At 40.7% G+C, this 20,184-nt stretch overlaps 1 protein-coding gene across 1 annotated transcript; it reads right to left on the reverse strand.

Annotated features, from left to right (window-relative positions):
• Window positions 1-9,471: 9,471 nt before the first annotated feature.
• On the reverse strand, window positions 9,472-15,245 carry ccne1 (cyclin E1). The gene is made up of 12 exons (XM_035395136.1): window positions 15,046-15,245; window positions 14,418-14,467; window positions 14,161-14,251; window positions 14,007-14,069; window positions 13,305-13,459; window positions 12,949-13,084; window positions 11,597-11,743; window positions 11,388-11,483; window positions 11,092-11,226; window positions 10,709-10,820; window positions 10,165-10,322; window positions 9,472-9,764 (listed from the first exon to the last, which is right to left on the reverse strand). The coding sequence occupies exons 2-12, from the start codon at window positions 14,429-14,431 to the stop codon at window positions 9,648-9,650; spliced, it is 1,224 nt and encodes a 407-aa protein (XP_035251027.1). The 5' UTR covers window positions 14,432-14,467; window positions 15,046-15,245; the 3' UTR covers window positions 9,472-9,647.
• Between the last annotated feature and the right edge of the window lie 4,939 nt (window positions 15,246-20,184).

Genomic DNA, 20,184 nt, shown 5'->3' on the forward strand with positions numbered 1-20,184 from the left:
TGTATAAGTTGAATATTTTCACAGCCATTTATAACCATGAAGGGCAAAGTGTTAATGAATAATGGATGGCACCATGTGGCTCTACCATCACTTCCAAGTCATGGGGATGACTCTCCATCTGAAAACTTATCTCATGTGTCACCATGACTCCCCCGATCCGGCGAAGAGTCGGTAGAGGCCAAAATACAGGGGATTTTCCTTGCGGACCTAAGATGTTTTGAAAAGCAATAGCTTGAATTATTATTTCTGTCTCTGAGTCCGTCGTAAATGGCGATATAGCCATGGCGGTGTGGTCATTTACTTTCATATCGGTAACCAAACCCTTGTTTATGCATGTGGGTTATTTAAAGTATAAACCATGTAAACAGTATCGGATATGGGTTACTTTTAAAAGGAAATAGTAACAGGCAGCCAAAAAAATTGTATATTGGCAACTGGGCATCAAGACCTGCAGAGTAAACGTAGCCTTAGAGAATAACTGAGAATGAAAGGTTCATCTGGCCATTTAATGTATTGCAAGTTTCTAGGCACCTGTGGCTGTATTTAAGGGCCTACCTTTAGAGCCACTGTCTTTTTGCCCTTGATACCACAGGAAAATCCAAGCAACTCAGCAAAGACCTCAGAAAAAAAATGTGGACCTCCACAAGTCCAGTTCCTCCTTAGAAGTAATTTTTAAACAACTGAAGGTACCAGAAACTCACAGTAAATGTAACATGAGTAATGGTGGAATTGCCCATAGGCATCAAATAAGCTAAGTTCTAAGTTTCCGATGCCAGGTGAAACTGAAAACAGCAATTGAATTAATTTAGGTAATACCATATCGTTCTTTGGGGGGTTATGTGGATGGTCTGTAGCCTGATCTTGGTTTTTACTTTGGCACATTGTGGCTACAATCGATGTTGATTTATTTTGTCTCTTATCACACCAGCAAAAATAACGTAAAATCAGAAACCTCCAGGCAAATTAACAAAGCTCATATAGTTTGCCTTCCAAATTGTGTACTAGTCTATATTTGTATGAAACACCGTATTCACATATAATAGCTAGTACTTTAAAAGTCTGAATCAGACAGACGGGTGAAAAATTTAAGGAAAAACAAACATAACGTGTCTTAGTAAGTTATTGGGCCACCACGAGCCGCAAGAATAGCTTCAATGTGTTGGAACACCAGTCCTCCAAAAGATATTCCCTCATTTGGTGATTTGATGATGGTGGTGGGAGCAATGTCTAACACATCAGTCCAAAATCTCCAACAAGTGTTCAACTGGGTTGAGATCTGGTGACTGCGAAGGCTATAGCATATGATTCACATCATTTTCATACTTATCAAACCATTCAATGACCGCACGTGCCCTGTGGATGGGGGCATTGTCATCCTGGAAAAGACCACTCCCATCAGGACAGAAATATTTCATCATAGGATAAAGGTGATCACACAGCATAACTTTGTATTGATTGGCAATGACACTTAACTCTAAGGGGCCAAGTGTGTTAATGTTGAGATATGTATCGTATATCGCCATAAAGCGTACAAATATTGAGATATTATTTTTTTGCCATAATGCCCAGCCCTATTAGGCTATATTGTATATTGATGCTGGAAGATGCCATGTGCACTGAATCTATTTCCCTGGCTGGCAATAACAACGCTAATGCAGCATCAGAGCTGCACATTAACTTGCTAGCTCATGTGTAGCTACCAAGCTGTAAACTGCACTCTTTTTTCTGTAATTTGGCAGAATAACAATCAAAACAACCCGCTGTGAACCTACAATATTGCGCACGTCATCATTTCCTTTGGTTCAGACTTAGTTCGAAAACTGTTTTCACATCAGAAATGACCCACATCGCGCTCAGAATGAAGTGGATGGAGACCAACGATTTGCGTTCACACCTACCTCGTTTGGTGCGGACCAATCTAACTTTTTTCTAAGTTCTGTTCGTTTTGACAGGTGTGAAACCTCCACCCGTGCTCGGGTGCGCACTAAACAAACGAACCTTTGTTGGCTGAAAACGGTGTACTCGTCCTATTACAAGTGAAACACAATTCTATGATGGTCCAATCCAAAAATGTTATAAGGACCAATTATGAAAAGTGTAGGCTGTGAATTGTGGGTAAAGAGAATATTGAAAACGGGTTTACTTGGAGCGAAGAGGAGAACAAGTGACTTCAAGAAATTTGGGCTGACAACTGCACAAAGCAGCAGTTGGAGAAAACGCAAACAATTACAGATACATTTATCATATTTCGTCAAAAGTTGATCGAGAGGAGATTCGATTAAACCGGCGGACAATGCCACATTTAAAAAATAATAGATTAGTGCATTAGCGGCGGCAGTGTACACTAGTGTACTGGGTAAGGGGTTGGTCTTGTAACCTAAAGGTCACAGGTTCAGTGTCCCCGCTAGGACATTGCCGTTGTACCCTTGAGCAACGTACTTAATCTGCATTGCTTCAGTATATATCCAGCTGTATAAGTGGAAACAATGCAAAATGCTATGTAAAAAGTTGTTCAAGTCGCTCTGGATAATTGCTGCTAAATGCCTGTAATGTAATGTCATGAATGCCAATGGTTCCCGCCCCTTCTTGGCTTTAAGTGCATACCATGGCCGATAAAACTGGGACATTTACCGGACTGATCGTATTTGGAACTAATCTAATCACGATTCTGAACGAAGGCAACCATCGCAATGTTTCTAGCAGCACGTACATGTAAAAAAAAATAAAAATAAAAAAAAAACATTAAATCCTACTATTCACATCCCGAAGTTTCCAGGACGGACAACGACGCTATGTGCTTGCGTTGTACCAATATGTGCTGCTGGTAATTCAGTCATGAGTGCTTTCGAAACACATCATTTTTCCTGTAACGTTAGGCGAACTAAATGAAGAGTATACAGTACGTAAAAACTAGTCGAACTCTGGCGCGGACTTTAGCAAACGAACTAGGTGTAGAAATAGCCTAAAACTTTCCGTTATCAGCTGGTCCTACAGCAAATCGAACGCACTAGGCTACATTAATATTTAGACATGGTAAGATAATGTTGCCAACTTAAAGTTACAACCAGTAAAACTATCCGCATTTAGCACGCAATACACAGTGAGAAACAAACAAACAAGTGGACAAACAAACAAGCGATCGAACGAAAACAAAAATGATCACAGCGCCGTCTTCTTAAGGCTATTGGCTACATGTATGCTCACAATAAATTACATTAAAATCCAGAATTTTAATCTTTAAAAGTTACCTTTTAATGTTCCTCTTGAAATCAGGAGACTGTAGAAGCTACCCTTCGTTTTTTAATTAAATCTTGTCTCTTAAATGTGTGGGTTCATCGCTGATTAAACTCCTTTGTGAGTCCATAAGAACTGTCATAAACTCAGTCAAATTAATTCCGAAGGACGATGGACTCCTTTTGCTGCGATAGTTGGTCATCCAGGAATTTGGCAGCGAGGCATTTTGCCCGCAATTTCAGATTCAACAAACCGGCTTGCTTCCCTCAGATCTCAGCGCCGCCTCAACAGCGCCATTTTCCCCTCTCTCTTTCCTGGTGTACCCTGGGTAAACGGTCCGAATCACGACTCAACTGTAGGCTACAGTTGCTTTCAAATAAGTTTGTGCCACAGACTGTAGAAATCTTCGTGCCACAGCTCTATTAAATGAAAACAGACTAAAGTGAATGACCTGAATTGTAGTTATTCTATCTTATTATTATCTTATTCTATTTTATTATCTATTTATATCTTATTATTAAAAATGCATCTACTTATTGCCTAATTTATTTTGCATGCAATGCACATATTAGGCCTAGCACTAATACTGTCAGTGCGTTAGAACGTAGGCTACCTTGACAGGAATTGTTGCATAGGCTAATGTATTCAATTTAGTATGTAAAACATGTAAAAAGTATTTAAAACATTTATTTATTTATTTTTTAAATTACAGTAAAAAAGAAATACTAACAAATACTAATGGTATTGACATATGTTTCACTGGAAACACTTGACATTTAAGTTATACAGTGGCAGTTTTTAATATTCACGGAGCAGTTCTTGAAGATCTTTCAGCCACACATTCATGCTACAAACCTCCTGTTCCACCTCTTCCCAAAGGTGCTCCATTGGATTGAGATCTGGGGGTACTGTGCAGGCCACTGGAGTAAAGTTAAGTCACTGTCATCATTGTGGAACCAGCTCGGGATGACGTATGCTTTGAGACACGGAACATTATCCTGCTGTAAGTATCCACTTTAAAAGGCTGTGGCCATAAAGGGGTGCACATGGTCAGCAACAATGCTTAGGTTTGCTGTTGCATGCAAATGATGCTTAGTTGGTATTAAGGGGCCTAATGTGTGCCAAGAATACATCCCCCTCACCATTACACCACCACGACCAGCTTGCTCAGTCAACACAAAGCAGGATGGATTTGCGCTGTTTACGCCAAATTCTGACCCTAACATCTGCACGTTGTAACAGAAATCAAGACTCGTCAGACCAGGTGACTTTTCTCCAACATTAAATCACCCAGGTTCGATCATGGGCCCCCTGTAGCCACATCTTCCTGTTCTTGACAGGAGTGAAACCCAGCATGGTCTGCTGCTGTAGCCCATCCACATCAAGATTCCATTTGTTGTGTGTTTAGAGATGCCCTTCTGCAGACCACTGTTGTGAACAGCCGTTATTTGGGCATCTGTGGCCTTTCTGTTAGCTTGAACGAGTCTACCCATTCTCCTCTGACCTTTCATTAACAAGGCGTATTCACCCACAGCACTGTTACTCACTGGATGTTTTGTGTTTATCACACCATTCTCTGTAAAATTCTCTGAGTGCATGAAAAGCCCAGAGGGCAGCCGTTTCTGAGATGCTGGAACCACCATGTCTGACACCAATAATCATATCGTGGTCGAAGTGGCTTAGATCAGGCTTAGATCACCCATTCTAAATCTCTTCCCCACGACCGCATGTTTTATATATTGAGTTGCAGTTACGACATGATTAGCTATTTGGAAGAGCAGCTATGTAAATATACAGTTCCCTCCATAATTTTTGGGAAAAATACATTTTTTCTGGATTTGGCTGTGGATTTCACATGTGGTTAAAAAGCACATCCTTGACTTTTATTTAAGGGTAGCCTACTTTTATACATTGTTGGGGGGGTATAAGAGTTACATCCCCCCCCCCCCCCCCCCCCCCCCAGTCTTACAAAGCAGGCCAAATACTTGTTTGAAAACTTCAAGCAATTGTTACTGTTGCTACAGTTGTGCATGTTTATTTCTGAAAGGCTACTTTTTGATAGCTACATTTAAAATACAAATACACAAGACACTAATGTTGGCTAAATGATGGAAATTTATTAAACTGCTCTTCAGTGCATGTCCCGCTAAAATCAGCAAATCTTCATTTCTGCTAGACAGATTAATACCGACTGACAGTTTATACTCAGTTACTGACGCTCCTGTATATTTCAAAGCTTGATGCCTGCTCTAAACATATCCGTATGATATCACGTAGTGCAATTAAAACATCTCCATTATGCTGGTAACAACGAACTAATCGGTTACCAACATTGTATAAAACAGTAATGTAGGCCTATTCAATTAACTGTTTTAACTTTATCAGAGTTTTTGCATGGATTTCATATTTTCACATTGGAAGCCCGTGTCCTACGCGAGCCCTTTCACTGTCGCCTCTTACAAGTTTTGTGAAAGGCGTAACCTATTTTAAGCGCGTCGATAAACCTATTATATTACTCAACCGCGAAACTCACGAATCACGTCAGTAGTAAGTTACATAAACACCATAACTTCTGTGATTCCGGGACAGTCAAGAAACAGGCGCGTACACAGTTCATTGGGCGCGTCTCATTTGATGAGCACGCCTTCTACTTCCTCAGAAGGCGTGGAAAGGGTTAGAAGGAGTGTCCCTAGCAGTCACGTGTGTAAACACAGTCACGTTGTCTTGTAGCCACGTGGTCAGGGTGACTTGGGGCATCTGACAACAACCTCAATGACAGCCAGAAAGGGAGCCCTCTATCGACTGCTATATTAAAAAGTACTCCTTGCTCATAAGAGGAAGTCCTTTCACAGTTTTTCCTGTCTATTCAATTTCACTCTGTTGATATATACTGGAAAATAGGGCGGCCATCTTCTTCTTCTTATTCTTGATATTACTATTATTGTTAATATAATGAATATTATTATTATGATTATTATCATTCATAATGATAATAATAATTCACATGCTAAACGGAAATACAGAAGTACACTATTGTTTCATATTATATTCTTATTTTCATCCTATTTTGATTGTATCTTGGACAGCAAGACGTTGCTGTAAATAGAGCTATTCCCACACAGCAAGTAGGTACTACTTTGAATCCCAACTGAGAGCATTTCTGCATGGAGTTTGCATCTTGTCCCTGTTTCTGGAATTCCGCCCATGGTCCAAAGACATGCAGTAGGCCAATTGGAGACTCAAAAATCATGCTGTTACTAGTAAGTGTTTTCTTAGGAGGAAGTGGTGCACTTGCACCTTATTTCTTTTTACCTACATGCATCTTTGATTTGAACAAAGAGCTATCTGATTTGGCTGATTCTTAATATTATCATGAATTGAATTTGAAGATATTTCATGTTGATGAGAAAGGAGCAGGTGTCAATAAACTCAGATTTGGAAAGGGAGAATAGGATTTTGGCATTTCACTACTGCAGCACTTAATCACGAGTCCTCAGTCACTGTCCTAGACTCATTATCACAGACTCAGTTGGACATATGGGCAGTCACACTAAGAGGAGGGTCCCAGCAGGAGGTAATTCTAATATGCAGTTACAAGAGCTATTTCAGTACACAGTGACAGAACATAACCATCCTATGAATTTAGAATTTCTAACTACGCAAATGAAGCATATACTTTTTAAGCATTGATTGAGAAGGAATAGCTGCCGTGTAACACTGTACACACATATTCAACACACATAAGTGTTCCACATCAAGATGGGAAATACGGTGGTTTATTTTCATCCTCAGAGAATATTCTGTCATTTATATTTTTAGGTGTTTGTGTGATGCCATTATGCGGTATTATTATAAAATGAAGGGCCGTTGATCCATTAGCACCCTTTTACCACTGTCCAGTAGGAAGTCTTTGATGAAGAAAGCCAAGTAAAGGCCTGAATAACAATCTATTGAATTTTTTTTTCCAGGGAGCACAAATTAGTATGCGCAGACACATTCGCTCTCACTCTCTCTGACAAACACACATAATGCATTTTTTACAAGTTTAACCTGACTAAAATTTACAGAAGTTTGATACCAGTACCATATTTCAAAATATGAAAATGAATGCAGAGTACTCTTGATGCTCAATATTTATGAGGATTTTCTTGCCTTGCAACTTACTAGTCTATTGCCTGGCCGTTCAGGTGATTTAAGCAACGGTTGTCTGATGCTCTCTCTGACCAGGTGTGACTGCTGGTGGCGGCTGGTGCCTCATCCAACGGGCACCTGCTGCTGTCACAAGCGTCTGTACAGGGAGAACAAAGGGGCCATTGAGCTCCCAACAGCTGTCATGCTACTGCCGCCTGCCCGTCTGCCTGCCTGCCTGCCCGCCCGGGGGCCCCCCTGCCCCCTAGGCCAGGCTGGTGGGGGACGTTCCCCCTCCCCTACAGCAGAGGGGACCTTTTAAAGGGACAGGGCAGGCCACGCTTTGCAGGACAGGAGATAAAAGACACAGAGGCAGAAGCTCTCATTCAAGCGCGCCCCATTCATGCAAACGAGGGGAAGGGCAATCATCAACCAAAAACAATGCGTCTGGGTCCCGCCGTTTTGGACCAGGCAGTTTGATGCACTTAAAATCCCCAAGACAAGGGAGTAACTGAACTTTAAAAAGAGACATGAATTCTACATCCTTCCACCCAGATTTGTCTTCCAAGTGGAAAACATTAAGGAAAAAAAGAAGTGCACAACAAAATCATTCCTAGCAGTTTTCTTTCCTCATAAGATCTAATAGAATTCAATCCTATAAATTAGTTGATTTTACCTCATGAAAAATACATTTACTCAATACCAGTACATTATTCAACAAATCATTTGAAATGAAATAAGACCCAGAGCAGGCATTTATGAAGAGCTTGAGGCAAGCTAAAATAACAGCAATCACAAAATCGACAAATCCAAGACCTTTTCCAGAATGCAAAACGTCAATGTTAAATGTAATAAGTAACTCTAACATCTGTTAAGGAAATCAAGAGTTCCCTGCGATGCCATGTGATCAACTCAAGAGCCACAGCATTACTGACATCTAGTGGAGCACTATCTTCCATCATCTCAACATGCTTACTGCAAGCAGAGGGCACTGTCTGTGTTCGTGGCAGGGACAGCCATTATAGGCAGGCAGACCAATGCTCCATTTTGTGTCACATCACTGATCTGATCACCTTTGGCAAGCAGTACTTTTTCTGGTCACTGTGGAGTAACTCCAATGATGGGAAAGCACACTGGCAAATTGAGACAATAATGTATAATGTGTAAAAATCGTGCAAACAGCACATCCATCAAAAGCACAATTCAGTACAATTTGTATCAACACATTTCAGATACCACACAAGAGATTTATGCCCCTCCCCCCTCCAAGTCCTGATTATGCAGTTATCTCATGGGAAACGCTCATTGGTCAAAAATGGCTCAAGGATTAGCATTTGAAAATTGGATGAACCTAGATGAGCAGGGGCAGATCAGACCAAATGTGAATATAGTCTGACATGGAATCTAGTCCTCTGGGCAGGACAGTCAGATGTGACCAACTTTCCAAACAATGTAGCTTTTCATAGTTAATGGTTACTTTCCTTAAAAATAAATGTATAAAAATCCCAATTTTTTCTATATGGTGGGAACATGCAAGAGCAGCTCCAGCTGAGCTCTGGCTTGTATCAACAAAAATTAAACTTGTAAACAAAAACACTTGTATTAATACAGGCTTGCATTGTGACCTCACCTTTCCTCCATTACTTCACTACGCAGACAAAGTAAAATTCTCAGAATGATGGTCACACTCAACATGTAAAAGATAAGCTGTCTGAGACAGTGAATTTATTTTCAAATGGTACAGAAAAGTAGCAGCATTTCATTGAAAATATACAGAAAAAAATACAAAATAAAAAATAACGATAAAAAATACAAATTTCAATTTGGTAAACCTATACTCTGTGTGGACCGGTAAAGAGGTCCAACATAAAATCTTATATGTCCGCTTCTGAAGCTGGCTGTTCCTCTGGTGCAAAGACCAGCGGGCCTAATGTCCAGACCGAACAGATAGTATTTCTCTAATTCCCAAAGGCAGTGTGGGTCCGGCAAACACGTGTTCAGGATCCATTCCTCAAAGTCCCACCAATTTTAGCAGCATTCAGAGTTCCGATGACAACTCTGGATATTTGGCAGGTGGTCCAAAACTTGGTGGACCATTTAAAAAAAGGAATTAAAAAAATAAAACATTTTAAAATAGCTGATGGACTACACACAACCACTGGATAAATCACGACAGACCACAAAGCCTTGTGCCCCCCTGTAGCATCTGAAGACAGTTTGTGTGCAATGCTGTAATTCGCCCTCCTGCCAGACACCTGATTGGCCCAGCTTCTGCAGATGGGTCCTCAAGACGAGGGAAGCTCAGGCTTTTCGCTGCTCGGAGGGGGGGTGAGTACGCATGAAGGCACGGGGGACCTCTGACTCCTCTCCACGTCTACCAACTGGTAGGAGTACGCCTTCTCCTGGAAACCCATAAACAGCAGCGTATCAGAATGGTAGACCGAGGAAAGCAGCATGCTTGCAAACATCACTTAATTTAAGTAAAGAACATGCAGAATAAATGTAATTTGAAGAAGTGGTTTATTTACTTTGTTTTCATCAACTGAGGCACCTTGCTCAAGGACACAATTGCACCTTCACGACAGGAACTTAATTCCATGACAAGTTACGTATAGCCGGGAATCCCCTCATAATACACAACTGCTTATGAAATATTTGAGTACCCTACATGGAATAAACAACATACTATGGTTTCTCTCACTATAGAAAAGACATGTGGCTTTTCGAATGCAACCTCAATGGAGAGCAATGTGCACTCAATAAGGGCACAGAGCACATAAATATTCCAAAGTGGATGCTTACCAGCCAGTCCAGGTAGGGAGCGTGGGTCTGGATGTTGTGCAGGTCGTCCACAGAAATTCCCTTGAAGGTCTTGAGCCCTGAGCTGCCCACTTCCCGAATGGACATTGCGAATGGCACCATCCACTTAACGCAGCGCTCCATGTCTGACCACTGGAAACCTGCGGAGGGAACGGGGGTCCTTAGTCTCATCACCGTCTGCCTGTACTGCTTCCAACACCGAAAACCCAACATATCAGACCGCACCTTGGTTCCCCTCCTTTCTTCACCTGAAAGCACTCCCACCTTTGGTAATAACTGAAGTTATGCCATTTTCAGGTCATATATATATATATATATGACCTGAAAATGGCATAACTTATATATATAAATCTATATTTTTCATTATAATTTTACATTTCTCATCTTAAGGCTTGTTAGAATTTGTACTTGGGTTCACAGTCAGCATAGTTATCTTTCATTAGTGCTCTAGTGACTCTTTAGAGCACACATTCTGATAAAACCATATCATCTGCAGCCTGAATGAGAGCAAAAATTTGTACTCTACCTGAGACCTTCTCCACCAGCTCCACAGAGGAGAAGTGGAACAAGGCAGAGGCTGCCAGCATGCTGTAGGAGAACTCCAGACACTTCACGTCCAGCACGCACACATCCAGGAGCTGGTATAGGGGAATACAGGCCATTAGAACTCAAGAGCAGCATGCGCATTACCACTGCAACCAACTCAGTTTGGGAATGCAAAGACTGTTTGTAAAGAAAAGGTTCAAGCTCATGAGGACAAAACTCTTAAATTTTGCACTTCTGGTCTTCCAGAGTCGAGGGAATAAAGCATATTTGACTTATCCCGACAGTGATGTCTGCTGCTGATTTTGCAAGGGGAGAAAAAAAATGTAAAATCAACACTGTGTGGAGAAACTCCTCAAACCTCACCTCCGCTATCTGCACAAATGTAGCCTGCGGATACTGAGGAATCAGCACCTCTCCGGAGTCCTTCAGGTATGCCACTTGCATATAAATGTTTAGCCAGGATATGGATGTCAAGGGGCTAAGACTCCACTTTAGCTCCTGCGAGAGACGGCAACAAGCACAACCAAAACATAAGAATGTGGCCAAATAGTTTACGGAATCAGACTTTTTTTTTTTTTAGGAAAACTGAGAAAATTAATGGGTGGAACAAGATGTTTTTTGGAAAAGTTTTTCCAAGATAGGTCGCTGTGGAAGCATACCTTCATGATAATCAACTCCATGCTAAGGATCTCGTCTTCTGTGCAGGCTCCGTCTGAAACGTAGGCAAACTGGTGCACCTTCGGAGGATAGATTTCCTGAAAATCAAGAGACCAGAAAACATAATCCAGCATGCCACCTCGATACGTTGAGGTGTGCATCAATAACAAGCAACAAAATGGGAGCGGATATGTCAGTGGCCTTTCCCTACCTCCAATTTGGCAGCGATGAATAAAGCGGAGATGCCAATGAGCTGCAGTCGCGTTTTGAGCACATTCGTCTGGGTTGCCATGTACCGGTCAAATAAGTCCTGGGCCAAGTAAAACGTCTCTCTGTGCAGTTTGTAGACCTCACAAACCTGTAGAGAAAAAGGATGTGAGAGGTCTTAGTTGGCACCGATCAATACATCCATCAATCCATTATCTATACCCGCTTATCCTGGTCAGGGTCATGGGGGGGTGCTATAGCCTGCATTGGGCGAGAGGCAGGTATACACCCTGGACAAGTCGCCACTCTGGCGCAGGGCATACAGACACACACAATGTAATAATATATACAACCACACTACGTGTGAAAATGTAGTGTGTATATGTAATAAATACCCACTACATGTCCAAAAGTATGTGGACACCTGACATCCAACATTTCATCCAAAATTATAGCCATTAATATAGAGCTGGTCAACCCTTTCCTGCTAGAATAGCATCCACTCTTTTAGGAAAGCTTTCAAGTAGATTTTGGAACATGGCTGTCAGGATTCTCTTCCATTCAGCCACAAGAGCATTAGTGAGATTAAGCACTGATGTTGGGCCATGAGGCCTGGCTCACAGTTGGCTTTCCAACTGATCCCAAAGGTGTAGGATTGGGTTATGGTCAGGGCTCTGTGCAACCCAGGAAAGTTCTTCCACAGCAATCTAGACAAAATCATTTCTATATAGATCTTGCCGTGTGCGTGGGGGCATTGTCATGCTAAACAGGAATGGGCCTTCCCTAAACTGTTGCCACAAATTTGGAAGCACAGAATTGTCTAGAATGTCATAGCATTAAGATATGCCTTCACTGGAACTAAGGGGTCTAACCCAAACCATGAAAAAGAGCCCCAGACCAAGGGGTGTCCAGAGACTTTTGGTCATAAAGTGTACACTGTATATACATACATGTATATCCAGACGGGTGACAAATAAAACGGATGACATCTTGATCCAAAATCAAGGTCAACTGGGCTTGCTCAGAATTTTTATAGATGCCACAGAGCATGACAGGACAATAAATAATTGCTTAATTGTATCATACAGCACGCCTGTAGGGAAGCATCTGCATTAGTTTTGGTCAGGTTTTTCCCGTTAATTTGTCACTCGCTTGTGTGCGTGGATACATACACATACATACAAACATAAGGAATATTATCAGGGCTGGTTTAATTGGCTTTACAATTTTTTTTTGTTTTTTTGCTGGTTCTGCAGTGTCCCCACCAGTATGGGCATGTTCAAGCCAATTAAGACAGCCCTGATCATTCATAGCAACTAAGTATGCCATCGGGTGAACTATTCATAAAACACCAACCTCTATTAGCCAATCCAGGAGTATAACTCTCATTTTTGGCTGCAGCTGTGGGTGTCTCTCCATGAAATGCATGTCTCTTGAGTATGCCTTGTCTTTCTTGAGCAGGTTATTCCACACATCCTCTTTATTTGCCCAGCTATAGCCCAAAAGACAAAAATAAGACCAATCAGTCAGCTAACAAAGGGAATGGCAGTATACATTATGACAGATTACATTTTGGTACAACACCCAGTCCTGTCATAGGTAAGAACCCAGCCACACACACACCATTCTGTTGTGCACGGCATTCATTTAAACCCATCCAAGAAATGGTTTTCATATTTGAAGACAAATTTGATCCCCACTAAATCACTCACCAGAGGACAGGCAGAGGGGAAGACCTAGCAGGGGTGCCGCAGAGGTTTCTGAAGGCATACTGTGAGAGGACTAGGCCTGGTTCCTCAACTTCATCGTCAGGCGTGGGGGTTCGCCTGCACGGACTTGTGCAACCTGTGGCTTGACTCCAGCAGGCCTTCGCACAATGGAAAACAGACCAAGGGAGAGGATCAGAGCACTGACAAGACAAACACATGCTGACACCTGTGACAAAATGAGTTAGAGAACTAAACAATCCTCTGAGAGGGAAGGAAAAGGTGACACAAAGTGTTGTACAATTGTCAAGACAAGCTTGGAGGAAAATGCACATAGCCAGCTGCACGCCAAAGCATTCCACCACAGAAATATTTTGTGGTTGACACAAAGCTACTGCTGAGATGTACGACAATTACATGACATCCTGCCTCTGAATGCATTTATTCACACTGACTATGTACCAATATAACTAAAGGGAGCAGGGAGGGGTTTTGCAAATGAACATTATTGGAGTTGGTGTTTGAAGCTAGACGGCAAAATGTGAAAACAAATGGTGTGTGTGTATGTGTGTGTGTGGGGGGGGTGTCATACATCCATGACCAATGAATTTGGCTTTGAAACCTTTATGCTCAATAAATCATTCAAATCTAAATCAGTAAGTTAATCTGTGAACACACCATATGAATTTGCTAGATGGCATTACCTACCTGAGTACGACACTGCTTCTTTTTTGTCATTTCAGTAACTACCTCATCAGGATCTTGCAAATACTGTGGATAAAAAACAAGAGATTTCAATTTTAAGCCATTTCACTTCTGAAGCAAAGGACCATCGCTGAGACTCCTGGGTACACCAACTTACAACGTCAACATCTGCCTTTCTTTTTCGAGAACGGGCTGTACACTCTTTGGATGCTTCATTGATTGGGGTCGTCTTCAATTCAGCCTTTACACTGAAAGGAAAAGTTATGTATCGATCACATTATTGTTGAGGAATTCGTCTGCATACTTTCTAGCTATTTGGCTAAGCTACAAATTTGGTCAGATAACTGCAACTTTTTGCGCAAACATAGTTTACAATGATACTCAAACATCACGGGAAAACAAAATGAAACCAACCTTTTTCTAGGCATTATATCTTGGCAAGTATCCTCTGAAGGTACGGTTCACTAAAAGAAAAAGGCACACCATTTTGAGAGTAGGAAAAAAACAAAAAATGTTAATAACTCACATTCCCCAACCCCCACATAGCTAACAGTTAGTTAGCAAACTAACTAGCTACAGTAGCTAGCTCGGCCATTTTCCTGCTGCTTGCGTCAAGGTACCGACAATTCAACAATTTAAACAAAATTACCGTTTGTCACAAACCATCCGATCTCCCAAATGTAAAAATATGGATTTCGAACTTGTCATTCGTCTAACTTCTACATAACTTTATCATTATTTACTGTTTTTATTCTACTTAAACACCATGTCCCACTTCCATTTCCCCGCGCCGAAAGCTTGGCGTCTGCCTCTGGGCTTGGGCTTTGTGAAAGCCTTCCTGTGTAGTAAACGTGCTTTCTTCGTAATGTACAATAAAGAGTGTCAATCAGCAAGAAATATTAAGCCCTTATAATCAGAATACATACTCATAACTAATTGTTGCAATAAATAAGAAAAAATCTGAAATTTAACCCTATAAAGTAGTCGACTTGCTAGCAACGTTCCAAGTTAGCTAGCTAGCTATCCATGATTCACATCTTACCTTAAAAGATGCTCCTTGGATGAGATGCATGCAGCCTCTGTTTCAGTCCAAAGAAAAACCGATCACTATGTGAACATTTTCAGTGGAGTGGGCCTTTGTCGGTACCACAACGATTGGACGTGTTGCCTGACTGACGCTCGCTTGTTCTGAGCTGGCGCGATAAGATTTGCGCCTCAGCTTATAAACTGCTGTAGTCGTCTATCTGTGCGCATAGAAAAAGGGGCAGTCAAAGCGGGTCATTTAAAAAACCTGGCGGCAAGTCCGAATTTAACATCTCTTTACACTGGCCTATCGGCTCCAAAACAATAATATATTATCGATAACGCAATACAAAAGCAAATGTCACTGTCATATACTACTTAATTTAAAACAACGAGGAAGATTCATAATAAATATCTGGTATCTTTTTTGCCGGCAAATTGAGGGGCGTGGCGGGGGTGGTGACAGTCCCAGGGCGGTACACTAATCAGGAACTGCAAAGAAAATACCGCGTGGCTCGAACAAGCAAGAAGTAAACAAAACTCGTATTCTATAAAACAAACAAAATACTAAAATTACCGAGTGTGTTTTGTGGCAGATATGAAACCAACTTCTGAAATCTTCCGGCCGATACAGTTGTCATCATCGAGAAAACAAAATGTATCGGGATATTTAGCGGCCAATCCTTGTGCCGCGCAATATGCATAATGACGACGAGAGAGACCCAGTTAGGTGGCGCCTTCTTACTGTATTTGTCTGAAACTGCGTAGCGAATTAATGTTTTATTTCATAGGGTCTCTGATGTATAAGATCGATGAGAGCTTTATATTTTGAGAGTTATCATGCTATTCATACTTTGTGTGAATATCTTTAGTAATTTCATTTAATATAAAGACTACGGTATTTTACAAAAAAATCTAAGTACGACGCAGTCGCAACCTTTGACCCGTCACGTGACAATTAAATACTGAATATTTCTCATTGAAGTGGACTTAAATCAGCGTTTAAACAGTTGCGTTTCTTGATGGAAATCACTGTAGCTTTTATCATGTCTGAATAGTTACAATACTTTAGTTCTTAGTTCAGCTAATGGTTTGTATAAAGAGAGGAAGATACTAGCAGAAGGTAGTTCTGGTTATGTGTACTATCTGTCGCAGCTGGCTATTTGTCAGTAACATGCTACACAATTATCAGGCCTAGAATAAGTACAAGATGTGCGACACATCCTTTTATAAACATTTTTGTTCACCCAATTCAAATGTTCCTAAAATGTGTGGTCATCTGCTGCATAGCCTACCTATATTATAAAAGCCAAATGTTTTATCAGTAATGCACAGGATCTCTCAATGTTTTGTAGGTTAAGAAAACAAATATTTAATGACAACAGTACACTTTTTAGGAATCATGAGATTCGAAAGAGATTTCACTGAATTTTGCTTTTCATCGGTGTCAAATCTTGAGTGCTTAATGGTGATGGGACCTGTGTGAGCTACAGTGTGATATTGTTATTGTTTCTTGTCTTTTCATTGGATTGTCCCAGTTTTAAGTTTTAAGTGCAGGAAGGGCAAGACTCTGGGGGTTAATATACACAGACGTAAAGCAACAAACCCAAATACATACACCATTTTACAGTCAACTACTGCCCACTGTCACTTTCTAAGGCACTTAAATGTTATTTTGTTGAATTATGTACTGATTAGCACTATTGGTTTTGACACCACTGACCTGGCATTGACTGTCTGAACATTTAATAATGCTGTTTTGTACATTGCTGTGGGTGAGAGCATCTGCTAAATGCCTTCATCTAATGGAAATGTACCCAGGGAGGTATATTCTCCTAGATTAGTAGGCCGTGTTCACTAATTCATTACGTTTGCTCAGAAGTAAGAAAATACTAAATTTGCCCTTGTGAGAAATCCCCTGGCCATATTGCTAATGTAGTCAGATATGTCCTTCCCCATAGGTTAAAGGCTGTTAATGCCTTTGGCATTTGAGACTACCAAATGCATGCCATGCAGACAGCAGCCCAGTCTAAGCACCGGATGCCTGGCTGGGAAGTCTGCTAGACAGGACTGCTAGCCAGGGGCATGCATCTTGCCCTTCTGCAAGTTTGCTTTGCTAATATGGATGCCACTTTTAGGGATATTTTAAAATGCCATTCCAGATGGTTGCCCCAGAGAGAGGGCAGTAGACACAACAGGATGGGCTCAGACCCGCACATTGCCCTGATGCCTGCTTTGGACAGTTGCCCACTCCCAGATGCAATGCGATTAGGCTGTGCAGTGTCAGATGGGTTCCTGTGTTGCCAATTTTTGTATTTATCTCTTTGTTTATGCTTTAATATATGTAATACAGGGTGAAAGATTTGTTACATTTGTATGCCTGTAGTTCTTATCTGGGGACACACATTCTGCTGATGTTGTATGGCCATTTAAGCACAATGCACTTTTTCTGTCATGAAGTGCCTCATAGAATATGATTTGAATTTTAAGATGTGAACAAATATCACGTGAAATACTATTTTAAATGAATGTAGGATAATTTCTACATTTCCTCTCTTTATTCTTAAGAATCCACAGACAGGAAAATCCATTCTGGGGTGACCAATGACAATAGGGAATATGGTGTTCATGTAAACTCAGTAATCCATGGTTCCCATTTCAAAAGAGGTTGCTATTGGGCCATTACCAGATTCTGAGATAATGAAGAGGATCATGGGAAATATGCATGGGCTGATGGGCAAGTATTTATATTTACATTTTAGGCATTTTTTGGGTGGGAGTTGGGGGAAGAGATATGATAGATCGGAGAAGATGTGGAAGAGGGGAATGGTATTGTGTGAGGGCGTAGAGGTATTTCCTGAAGAGATCGGTTTTCAGGTTAGGCTTGAAGGTAAGGAGGGACTGTGCTGTCCTGACTGAGGTGGGCAGGTTGATCCAAAAACTAGCTTTGGGGAGGGGGCCCACAGATACTGCAGTTGCACAGGGAAGAGAATTTTGTGCTACACCCCTGGCTGTAAAATTAATTTTAAAAAATGTGAATTTATTACATTCAGTTTTACCATTGTTTTAGTTGACAATAACTGTAACCACTAAACATAATATGTTATATATGTATATAATGACAGCAATCACTTCCATACACTGCCTTAGAACAGATTTTAAAATGTTACTATTGGTTTTCAGAAGAAAACATGGAATGGAACCTGGCATATAAAATGCATGCTCATACAACCCAATGAGAGAGCTAAGGTCTACTTTTGGACTATTCCCCAGAAGTTTATTTTAAAACAAGGGAACAAGATAACTTTAGTTTTATGGCCCAAAAATCTTCATCTCACTTCTCTAGAGGGTCAGTAGTGCCCCCTCTGAAGGCTGGGTCTACTGGCCTGGTTGCCTAGTGCATTTGAGGCATTGCAACAGCTGTTTGAAGTAAACCTCCACTCCACACTCCATTGATGCAGAATTGTGTATTTGCCTACTTCTGCCAGTGGAGGGTGCTACAGGTCAGCATCCTGTGCTGTACCTGCTCCCTGATTGTCTGGGTAGTGTGAAGGTGCCTTCAGCCTGAAGGACAGCATGGTAGTCCTCTAGGGAATCTGATGTCTGAAAGTTCTGTATGCCGTACTCAAATAAACCTCATCCGTCAAAATGATCATGGTGATGAGTTCAATATGGAAAGGAGCATAAATTTGCTGCCCTTTCCCATACAAGTTATACTCCTATACAAACTCTGGGGGTACATTAGTGTATGTGTGTGTAAGGCAGTTACCAACCTGGAAAGTTCCATTTCTTTTCCTCTTCACTTTGTCAGCATCTCTAGGACGCTTGATCAGAAGGCCATCCAGAGGGGTTTTTCATAAGGCTGGAACCACACTGTATTCTTTGATGGGCTGATTACCACTACAATGCATCCAGGCCCATAGACCTACACAAGAGAGGGCTAACTTTAAAGTAAAGTAAATTCAAGTTTTGTCAGCCAGTCAATTCTGTGACTCTCTGAATGGAAAGAAATAGAATCATCATTTGCAAGAGATGCTATATGCCTTGAAGTTTTTTTCATTTTCGGTTTTAAAAGGATATTTCAAAATAAATAAATAAAGCACAATTTGACATGGTAGCAACAATATAAAAAATAGTACCAGCTGAAAATGTAATATACATATTTTATAAAACTGATTATTTTCTTAAAGAATCAGTGTATTGTGTAAAACAGCGTATTGTCTTTAAAGTATCTGAAACAACACATTTATTTATCACTTCAGGACAAATTCTATTTCACTGTTGAGTTGTTTTGCATTTAGTCTGTTAGAGAGAAATATGTAATGACCATCATGTTGTCCTAATGTATAGATGTCTACCATGTTGTACTACGAACAAGAATATTCAATGACTGCCATAAATATCTATAAATAGTACACTTATGGCATAGTACACTGAGTCAACTTTTGGAGGAGACAAAGGCCACTGTAAGTATACTGTAATTAAAAAGATTAGTACACTTTCAATGGTCTTTGTCTCCTCCTAAGGATGACTTAGTGTACTATGGCAAAAGTGGAGTATTATATTGAATGAAATTTCAATAACAGCTGTTCTGTGGAATATACTTGAACAGTGCCATCATTTCAAGAATATAAATATGACATTTTAAAGTGGATATAGATGCCAATGTGCTAAAACAATAGCAAGTTATGTTTAAATGAGTAGGCATTTTCTGTAAGTGTTGAACCTGCTTTTGTGCACTAGGCTGGCTGGTTTAGCCATTTTCAGTTTGAGAGGACAGAAGGCATGTGTTCCTTTGTTGTCATTTCCCATTGTGGTTGGTCCTATCTGTGACATTTGAAATGTATGACATCTGCCATGTGCTTAGCTTCAATTGACAAATCAAGTTCATGTGATAATATTAATCTGAAAAACTATGGTGTGAAATTGAGGAACTTGGTGTCTTAAGACCTAAGATAATTTACACTCATTATTGAATCTGTTAGAGGAAAATGACTACCTAGGGTATATCCTGGGCAGAATCAGGGTCTGAATCACTATGCATTCACAAAGCAAATTCCAGAGCTTAGAAAGCACTTTCTTAACTGTGATAAGAGAGAGAGGTGTCACCAAAAATTTTAGCAGCAATCTTTGCCAGTGATTTACCAAAACGAAAAAT

The sequence above is a fragment of the Anguilla anguilla genome, chromosome 16 (assembly GCF_013347855.1).
Source record: "Anguilla anguilla isolate fAngAng1 chromosome 16, fAngAng1.pri, whole genome shotgun sequence".
Taxonomy (NCBI): domain Eukaryota; kingdom Metazoa; phylum Chordata; class Actinopteri; order Anguilliformes; family Anguillidae; genus Anguilla; species Anguilla anguilla.